This window comes from Aulonocara stuartgranti (genome assembly GCF_965226115.1).
Source record: "Aulonocara stuartgranti genome assembly, chromosome: 16".
In the NCBI taxonomy this organism is placed as follows: Eukaryota; Metazoa; Chordata; class Actinopteri; order Cichliformes; family Cichlidae; genus Aulonocara; species Aulonocara stuartgranti.
In genome coordinates, this window is record NC_138952.1 from 21145146 (window position 1) to 21155884 (window position 10739).

Consider the following 10739-nt stretch of genomic DNA (forward strand, 5'->3'; position numbering starts at 1 on the left):
ATAGAATGAAGCTTGACGTCACGGAGGCGCTTGCGCCATCTAGTGTTTTCCTTGTTTGTACCTGCGAAGAATGGCACTATGAGCCTGTCCGCACGGAATTTTGTGGCTCAAATTCTAAGTAATGAGGAGCTAATTAACACCTTGGCAAATGCATGTTCTGGCCAACCTAATATTTGTACTAGTGTACCGCATCGTACTACTGATGAAGAAATTTATTCACTTTTTCATCGTGGAAGACCAAATGCAGTGAACCTCTCCGGTCAGATAACCCCTGGCTATCCAGCTAACGTTATGGAGAACGTGCCTTCCACATCACAGGAGTGCCCCACAACAGGTCCCATCTACAATCTTAGACCTTTTACTCGAAAGGGCCCAAGGCAGAAGAGGTAAGAACAGAACTAAATGCACTGAAATTACTAGTGGAAGGTTAGTAATAGCCCGTAGGTTTCAATTGCTCGACGAAGCTAAGTAAACAAAAATATCACAAAAAAACAAAACAAAAAAACTGTGCGATAGACTGACAGCGTGTGGACGTGGAGACTAAACTGTGCACAACAGTTAATTTGTTTAATTGTGGAAACATTTCTATAATATTTCACGTCCCGTAAGCTTAATCTGCAAACATTGTGTAAAAGCAAAGCACATCAGTTGTTACAATACATAGTTGTTGGCAGTATATAATTTAATGAAACCTTTTTTAAAGCAACAAAAAGTACTCCGTGAATTGAAGACATTTGTTTATGTGATTGTTAAGTTTCTCCACCCATCCATCCCACTATCTTCCATCATCTATCCATCCATTCATCCATCCATTCTCTTCCACTTATCCAATTCAGGATTCCAAGAGCCTATCCTAGCTACCATGGGGCTAGAGGGTGTTTATTAATGCAGATTAGACATGTGTACAGCATGGTGTATTTTTTTAATTAAATGTACTTCATTGATCAGAGAAGTGTAATATAACATGCAGAAATGTTTAATTTGCCTTTATCCTCCATTAGGTTTCCAGCACAGCTAAGCAGGTCACATTCTGTGGCTCAGTCTTTCACCAAAGAAGCGATTCTCTTGCCAGACCATCTAACTACACATGTGCCAAGGCGTAACAAAAAAGCTTGGCTTTTTGAAAATGGACATATAAAATCTGCACTGGAGTTTAGCTGTGACTGGGACTCAGACAAAGTAATGCAGGCAATAAGGACTGCCTTCCAGCCAGTTGTTGAAGGATGCAGGTAAGCATTAGATCCTTTTTTATAAAAAAATATATATTTTTTGTTACTTAGATTATTATACTATTAAAGGTCAACTTTGGGTATTTCCAAAAAGGATCTGGGAGCACCGATCAGATGACTGGATTGATATCTTTTAGAGTTAACAAAAATTAAGCCTTTTAATGTATTGTATTGTATTGTAGTCTGTTAGCCTTAACAAAAATTTCATATACACTATGTTTTCTTCCTCCCCTAGGCTACAGATTTTGCTGGCATGCCACACCAAACTAGTTGAGCCATCACTCACTTCCAAACAGACTTTGAATGGAGACCTTGTGAAAAAACTGTTTCATCAGAAGTCAATTTATGTCAGACCTGACAAGGTCATCTTATGTGAGGACAATGAATCAGTAAGTAATCCTGATCATTTCAGCAAATGTATGTATTTTCATAAAATGAGAGTGAAAAAGGCAAAGATGGATTTTAAACTCCCTTAAACATTGTCACTTGTATTATGTTTTAATACATAATACATAAACATATTACTAATATTTATTATGACATTTTGTTGTCAGTATAATGAAATGTATTATCTGTTTTAATTTACAGACATATTCTGATGGAGAGAGTAGCCATACAAGCAGGCAGGATTTCACAGAAACGTTGAATTCTGACAAATGCGGTAAATATTCCTATCTAAAAGTCGCTCCAAATAAACTGTAAATTAAGTTGGTTCAGTGTCTGTTACTTAGTCATCTTAGGCATTGTGTCTTTAGCTAAGTGTCAAGTCTTTGTTAAAATCATATTTAAATTTAGTTTAATATTTTGAGCAGGAAGAAATGTACCCCTAAATACATGAAAAGCAAAAGCTATAAATGTGATTAGATGTTATTCAAAAGTTAAACTCCTGTTCTTTGTGTTCTCACAGTTGAAATTTCTAAAGAAGTTCCCTCAGCCATTCCCATTGTTAACGCACAGTCCATGTCTGTTGATGATGAGGTCATCTGGTGCGTTGCTACCCAAGATGTTTGTACTGTTGAATCTTCCATCTCTGCTGACACCCTCACAATGTCCACCAATCCTGCTGTCGTTGCTACTGATGAGGATGAGCCTTACTCCAGTGGAACATCTGCCTTTGTCAGTTACAACACACCTGGCTTATCAGTGGGTTCTTCTGCCAGTGTTACTGGTGACACACGTGTCTTCTCTAGTAACACCTCCAGTGTGTCCAATGGACCTACCCAGCCAAGTTTATCCAGCACATCCTACAGGTATGTGTTTTGTACATGTTTGTATCTTTTAATCTTTTGAGCTATATTGTGCAAAAGTCATGACCCACCCCTGCTGTCTTTGTATTTTGCTGGAAAAATAGGAAAGAAGCGCAGTGATTTACTGAAGTCTACAAAATTCTGTCTACAAACAGACATGGAAGCGCAGTATATTAGAGTAGAACAAAACTTGTAGAATTTTAATGAGCTTAAAATTCAAAATGTGATATGAGCTACTTTAGTCTTCAACATAGCTTGAACTCTCTTAACCAAGCTTTCTTGATGGTGATGTCTTCTTTTTATTGAATTTCTTTAAGCATGGTTCAGGAATAGTTTTCCAGGCTTTTTGTTCTGTTCTCTGTCAAGATGATCCCACACAACTTTAATAATGCTGAGGCCAATCTATGTATTGTGATAATGTAATTATGTCAACATCATTTATATGTAATTTAACTAAATAATTTACAAAACATTCTGGCTTTGCAGTACATATCTTGGCCTGTTTGAGGAAGAATACCTGTCAGATGACCCTGACCTCCAAGAAGCCATTTCAAGGTCTTTAGACTCAAGTGCAAGTGAAAGGTCAGTACAACACAAACTTTTACATGTTGAAAGGTCAACATATTAACCATTATTTTATGTTTGTTGCGGAAAAGGAGTCATCTACTGTCTAGTTTTGGATCAGTTTGAATAAGCAAACTACGAACTGCAACCTGTGATTTCTATTGTCATTTGAAGATTACCAAGGCTATCAGATTACTTATATTTTACTTGATATATGTTTTGGTTTATTTTTACTTTTTTGAATGGAGGTTGGTTGTCAGTGTTGGATCTTGTTGTTTTTCTTGTTCTGCTTGTATTTATATAGTGTATTTATACTATTTATAAATACTAGTGTATTTATGACAAGATAAAAATGTAAACTTAGTTTAACTTAAACTTAATCTTTTTTCCATTATCACAAACATTCTTGATTTGTATCTCTTTTTTGTTAAATATCAATTACAGTCTTAAGAATGGTACATCATTATTCTGTTGGTGGGTTATTGCCATTGAGACTAGTATATTTCTTTACTGTTTTTTTTTTTGTGTGTGTGTATGTTTCAGTGACGTCCAGAGCTTAGAGAGAATCTTGGAGCAGATTGTTACTAGAGTAAATAATGACAGCACTGTACGCTTCAACATCATAAGGCGAAATGTGTGGGATGGAGCATCCAGAGCCATGGGCAGATCCAATTTTTCACCAGAGAAAAAAATAGATGTGAAGTTTACTGATGACTATGGAATATCTGAGGGTGCTGTTGACAATGGAGGACCTACTCGGGAGTTCTTCCGACTTTGCCTCTGTGAAGTCAAGGACAAACTTGGCATCTTTGAAGGTCCACCCAATGCTAAAGTTCTTACGTGCAATTCTAAAGGTACTTATGATTTTATTAATTGTTGCCATTTGATTTATTTTACATCAATACATTATACATCAATTGGTTTGTGATTACATGTACGAGTTTAGTATCTCATACAGTTAACTAAACACATTTTTTTGGCAATGACAGAATTTTTGTACCACCACAGAGGATTTTAAAAAATTAAACCTAGATTGACTGAAGGGAAGATTGTCTGCTTTAGTTGAAAGGTTTGAAACAGTACTACATATTTAGAAATTCTGGTCATTTTTATACATACTCTCTCATTTCTCAAAAGTAATTATTCAAATGACTGATATGGTGTAATTCAACAATCAAGAGATGCACTTATGAATGGAAACACAGATGTTTTACAACAAGGTGCAATAGTAAATAACTGGAAGGACTTTGCCAGAAAACATCTAAAAGAACTATGCTATACTACTATGAAGATATGGACAGATGACACCAAGATTAACCAAAATGATGGAAGGAGAAAAGCATAGTAAAGAAAAGAATAGCTTAAGTCACACATGGTGGAAGCAGTGTTATGACACGGGCATGAGTAGCTGCCATAGAACCAAGCCACTACTGTTGTCAATGATAGCACTGGTGATTTGTGAAGTGTAAAGGGCAATCTGTTCAGATTCAGCCAAATGCAAATGCTAAATTGATTGGACAGTGTAAATTGATAATAACCCAAAGCATAACAAGCCAGCTCAGTTACCTGATCTGACTGTAAGGCTGTAAAGAATTGTAAAGAATTTTAATCCTTGTATTAAAAATAATACATAAAATGGTGTTAGCTTTCAATCACTTGTCTAAAGCAACCATCTTTAAAGATGGTGGATAATGTATAAAATTGACTGTAATTCCTAATCAGCTGGTGCCATTTTTTAATAAAATACCTCGAAGGAATTGCACTTTAGTATCATCTTGATTGTTTGGTATTAAAATCCAAGGTGGTGATGCACAGCAAAATTAAGATGATTTTGTTATTATCCAAACTATTATGGGTGCAACTGTATGGGCAATATTTTTTTCAGAAATAATATTTGGTAACTTGTACTATAAAAAATGCCACAGTAACAAAAATAATGATGCAAGCTTTTGAGATGATGTTTTATTTTATTTGTTAACAGCAATGAAAGATAATGGATACTACTATGCTGGCCAGATCATGGCAATGTCAATTGCCCACGGGGGACAGAGTCCATGTTTCTTGTCTGAACTCTTCTATGAGTGTCTTCAAAAGGGTCCAGACAATGTAAAAGTCAGCACTGATCATATTACTGATGAGGAAACAAGGTCACAAGTGCAGTCGGTGAGCATATTTTCCTTTGGTTCTTTCAATTTCATTGTAGGTCTTTTTTTGCTTGTCCAACATTTTTACTAACACTTCCCTAATTTTTCTTGCCCGAGTCCTGCACCTTTCTAGTAAAAGATCAAACATTTTAATGGCTACAAGAAGGAAGAACTAAAAATGTGTGTGGCAGGTTATGGTTCTGTTGGTTACTGCCCAAGAAACTCCAAGTTTCAGTTTTCAGAATTTAATGATTGCACTTGTTTTCCAGCTTAATAACTTATACCTCAGCCTCCTGATCGGTTATGGGGTTTCATAGGGTTAATGTACTAATTAAACACTGAAGCTATTAGTTTTGTATGTTCTACTAAATAGTAGAGTCAAATAATTCATTTTATAATTTCCTCATATTGTTTTTAGATCATACAGGCCGAGAATGATCTACAGCTGCAAGATGCAGTTGCACAGGCAGCCAGCTTGATCAGTCTTGCTGGTCACAATGTTTGCATAACACTTCAAAACAAACAAGAAACTGCTTTGGATCTGGCTCACTGGTATGTCCTTCAACGGACCCGTGCACCTTTTGAAAGGTATGTCTAAACACATACTGTAATGGTAAAAAATTAAGCCTGTCAAACTAAAGTCACTGTGTTGTGAAACGGGTATTAGCCTGTTTGGGTGGTACAGGTCTGTAGCGCTCCATGCTAGTACAGTTCATAACAAAACAGATATCTTTCATTCATGAAATTAAAATTCACATAAAACGTTGTATCTGTGCCGATGTAGGCATGTGTTTAAATATGTAAATAAAAATAGATTCAAATTGAGTAGCATTTGGGTTGATTGTAGACTGACAGAAAAGGTATGCCAATGGAACAAGAGACCAGATGTATTTGAAAGCAATTTGTCACTTTTACTCCAATTCATGACAGGTCCCTGTGTATCATATTTCAGCTCAGTTGTTCCATGTATAGGCATTCTTTATCTGTATCTAAGACAGTCTGGCCCTGTAAGGGGAAAAATGTTCTTCACCTCTGATACAGCAGTCCACAGGAAAGTAAAATGTAATTAGTTCAGAAATGTCTCTTGATAAAACCTCAAAACCTCTTGTTATGATACAGGTTCCAAATCCAATCAAATACAAATATAATAATAGTAATATAAAATACAATTTGATTTTGTTTTATTTTGGCTAGGTTCAGAGATGGCTTGAGGTCTCTAGGTGTCCTAGATGCTCTACAGACATACCCTCTTCAGATGAAGTGCCTTTTCGTGAAAGCTGGAATGGCTCTCAGAGCAACTGATATGGAGAATCTATTCCAGATCATTCACTCCGAACGAGGGAGTAATGCATTTCAAGATGAGTGCCGGACCCTGGCTTTCTGGCAAGACTATCTTCAGGAGGCAGAATGTGAGTTTACTACTTGGCACATTGTTTGACCATAAATCAAAATTCTCACTTTTGTGCAGCAGCATCATGAAATTACAGACATAGATGCCATAACAAAAAAGGTAGATAGATAGTACTGATGCAAGTGCTGGGTTTACAAAGAACATTGTATCCAAATGTGATTTCAGTTTGACTTCAGTGTATTAACAGGATAAATAAATAACAGGATAAATAGGAGGATAACTAAATAAATAAATTATTACCAATCCTGTATACTGAGTACAAATAATAGGCTATTGCTGCATCCACGTACATTTAATATGTTGTGGTCTCCACTAACTTCTTTTTTTGACATTGTGGTTTCACTGTATAGCCTAAATAAGCTTCATGTGTGTCTTTCAAATTACAGCTTACTTTTAAAAATATATACATGTTTCACTTTTGATTTAATCTTTTGGTAATTTAATGTATCTGTACATCAGTAGTCTTAGTCAGAATATCATTAATATTTTTTATTTTTCTATCTTATAGTTGAAAATGATGTCTCTTTGGAAGATATTCTTGTTTTCTGCACTGGATGTGACAGCATACCAGCCCTGGGTTTTTCTCCAAAGCCAAGCCTTGAGTTCGTCACTAACTGCAGATTTCCAGTGGCCAATACTTGTGAAAATATCCTTCGTATACCAGTTCATGCAGTGTACACTACTTTCAAATCAGACATGGATTTTGCAATACGGAATTCACCAGGATTTGGAAGAGCATGATGTGTTTTCTTAAGGATTGGTGACATGATGAGGATTTGGGTTTTTTTCTATTTTGCATATGCATTTTTTATTTTCTTGTTTTTGTTAATGTTGTTAACCCCGCATCAGAGTACACCCTGGACAGCAGTAGGACTGTATAGCCTAAATAAGCTTCATGTGTGTCTTTCAAATTACAGCTTAAATACCAGTTCATGCAGTGCACACTACTTTCAAATCAGACATGGATTTGATAAGCCGAAGAGAATGGATAGAATAATTTTGTTTCAGTTTATACATGTGGGGCATTTTTTTGTTTTTTGATTGTAGTTAATTTGTTTTCCTGCTTATATGGCATGTTTTGTCTCTGGTATGACCCATAGTAACATTACATTATTTAGCACCCCTGCAGTGAGCAAAATAATATGCCACAATCTCATTGTTATATAGAATTAAGTTTTCTCAAATGCTTCCTGTGTTCAACTATTCCACATAATGTGAATTTTCAAATGAGATGAGTTAAGCTTTATTTCAGTGTCCCATTTGAACATTTATGCTTTACACAGAACTTTGTATTAATATCATTTAACTTTTAGCTTAACTCACAGGTTTAAAAATGTTTTTGTTAGGTTTTGGTAAAGTGTTGAAAAGTATTACAGTAACCCTACATACTAAAAGGTAGAAAGACAGTATCTCCAACACTGGCAGCAAAGTTGTCTATAAATGTGACAGACATTGGTTAGGTCAAACCTGGTTATGTTACAGGTTGAAATATGAACATTATATCACACTATATGACATTACAATCTTATCAAATTATTATATATTATCAAAGTATTATAAACAATAATAATAATGATAATGATAATAAACATAACCTGGTTTGCAGGGAGTGTTTTAAGGATTTTGTTTGCATATTTTACTATACTACTTGATAACACAGGCTCATTGTAGATTGTTTGGGTTTTTTTTCCTCTTTCATTTTGTTTTTTTAAGACCAGCCCTATTACTGCAGAATATTATTTCCTTCCTATGGGTACTGGAAATACACAAATAAAGTGTTCTGTGTTTCTACTTTTTATGTAATTTGTGTCTTTAAAAAAAAGTTTAAAGAGTTTAAAATGTATAACATATTTTATTTAATGAATGAATCATAATTCCTGTTTATTAACAGATACATTAGTACATCATACAATCATATGTAACATATACTGTAACATTTTGTACTGTGACAAGTATGGTTTGTCATGAAAGAAAAGTGTAGTCTAAACACTTTATTTGTCTACTTTTATGATTTAAATGGCACAAGTGAATATGAAGATAAAACCAGTCTTTTTATCTTACCTTTCTTTTACCTAAATAATAGTCTTGGACCCTTTTCAGTATCATGATATTTCACAATTTTTAGTGTCTGGCACTCAAATAAATTTTTTAATTAACACAAACAAATTTACTAATAACTTAACTGAAGCATGCGGCATGCTGTCAAAAAAACTTCTATCCCATGATTTCCATCGTCACTCAAGGGGTAGATCTGCCTCAAGTCAGCCGTCAACTGCTGGTGATGGTAAGAACGATGTCTGAAGTGCACTTGACTGAGCGGTCTGTGATGCTGAGGAAGTTGCAACATTCCAACAGTCCACAGCTGCAGCGGGGAGTGATTTTCCATTGTCCTTAAGCTGTGATGGTTCCACTGATTTACAAATTCATCCACAGATCTGTTAATTCTTGGAAGATATACATGGTGAAGAGCCCTAATATGAAATGGATCAGTGCTATCTAAAATCCCAACATTTTCCATAAAGAGGAAAAGGTCTTTAAAGTATGCTGACACAACTCTGTTTAGTTCACCCCACAATCTTTCAATTCTTTGATTATGCACACTTCGTCCAACCATAAAGCTTCCTCTGTTTGGCCCTCGATGTTCAATCATAAACCGTGCAATATCAATATTCTCACTGCCAGCATCACCCCTGACACGTTGTGGGAGGCCAAAGAGATCAACGGCACTCTGGAAAAGTTGCATAGCAGTTGATGCTCTGTTATCTGTGCAGCATCTCATGTAGGTAATGCAGCGACTGTAGCCGTCAACTCCTCCATGAAACACAAACCCCCAAGGATTTAACTTATGGTTTGTGTCAATATGCCTGGAATAAGAAGAAATATATTATTATTATGACACTAGATGTACATTAAAATAAAGGTCTATGACTTTGACATTGTACTTCTGTCATGTAAACTATTTCTGGAGATAAACAATATTTTAAACCCAGACATTATACAACATTGTTTATTAAAACACAAACAAAATATTATATTACTACAATGCAGGAAGTAATAATTAACATTAATCAAATTTAAGACGTGAAAAAAGGCATACCACACTTGATTTGGGACAGTGACATTGTAGACCCTCCGCTGAATTGCTCTCCGTCCTCTCAAAGCTCTTCCCACTGGATCAACTATTCTTAAACGTTCTCGCACTCGCCACCGCTGAACTCTGATTCCTCTTCCTCTCAAACTACCACTAATGTAGGATTCTCCTGAGCCAGGGGTATGTGTAAGAATCTCAGTAATGAGATGATCAAGATCCACATTTGAAGTATTATTAAAATTTCCATAGTCCACTAAACTTAGTTGTATCCTGTGGTTGTACAGTGTTCGAACATTTACTGACAACATTTGAGATATGGCCATCCAACTAAACCCCAAGTCTCGCATGTCAGTCAGCTGAGTAGCTGGTATGTTGTACCTAAAAGAGTTAGAAACAAAAGAAGAAATATGTTAACTTCTTTCTTATTTCTTGCATTCATTATCTTGTTTGCCATCTCTTGACTCTTTCAAGTGCCATACACATTATGAATGAATTTGTTTCCATTTTTATCACTTACCTTGGCCTTCCTCTTTGAGATGTAGAATGATATAATGAGCCCATAACATGTGCTTCAGCTTCTGCTCGAAGTGTTAGCTCAGTTGACATCTCCATCAGTGATTGATAAATTCCCTCAAGAAGTGTGCATAATCTTCTCCCAGAAACGTTTTGTTGAACATTATTCATGAGCACTAGAAATGTTGCAATAATGAAAACGTGTTCTTCAAGGTGACGTAGTATAAATTCAAATTATTTCTACCATTTGCAGTTTGAACAGCTGTCGCAAAACAGTTGTCAAGCTCTAAAAAGTACTGAAATAGTTCAGCTGATGCCATTTTGTAAAGGCAGAGAATTCAGAAACACATCATCTCTAAAAATGAGGTTCATACATTCTATATATTCAAGTTTCATTCTATATATTCAAGTTTCATTCTATATATTCAAGTTTCATTCTATATATTCAGACTTTGGTTGGAATATATATATATATAATATTTTCCTAAAGGGCATTCCATAACATACATATATATACATATACATATATATATATACATA

At 35.3% G+C, this 10739-nt stretch overlaps 1 protein-coding gene across 1 annotated transcript; it reads left to right on the plus strand.

The window, feature by feature from the left end:
- The first annotated feature begins 94 nt into the window (after positions 1 to 94).
- Positions 95 to 8271, plus strand: LOC309690982 (uncharacterized protein). The gene is made up of 11 exons (XM_082508478.1): positions 95 to 386; positions 1002 to 1229; positions 1465 to 1618; positions 1818 to 1890; positions 2137 to 2479; positions 2963 to 3058; positions 3584 to 3894; positions 5022 to 5203; positions 5603 to 5772; positions 6379 to 6593; positions 7104 to 8271. The coding sequence occupies exons 1-11, from the start codon at positions 292 to 294 to the stop codon at positions 7334 to 7336; spliced, it is 2100 nt and encodes a 699-aa protein (XP_082364604.1). The 5' UTR covers positions 95 to 291; the 3' UTR covers positions 7337 to 8271.
- The last annotated feature ends 2468 nt before the right edge of the window (positions 8272 to 10739 follow it).

Bases quoted from the DNA above. Each gene is read 5' to 3' on its own strand.
- LOC309690982 (XM_082508478.1), top strand. From the start codon at position 292: ATGGAGAACGTGCCTTCCACATCACAGGAGTGCCCCACAACAGGTCCC. The intron at 1,619-1,817 runs GTAAGTAATCCT...TTTAATTTACAG, and splicing joins TATGTGAGGACAATGAATCA to ACATATTCTGATGGAGAGAG. The intron at 3,895-5,021 runs GTACTTATGATT...ATTTGTTAACAG, and splicing joins TCTTACGTGCAATTCTAAAG to CAATGAAAGATAATGGATAC.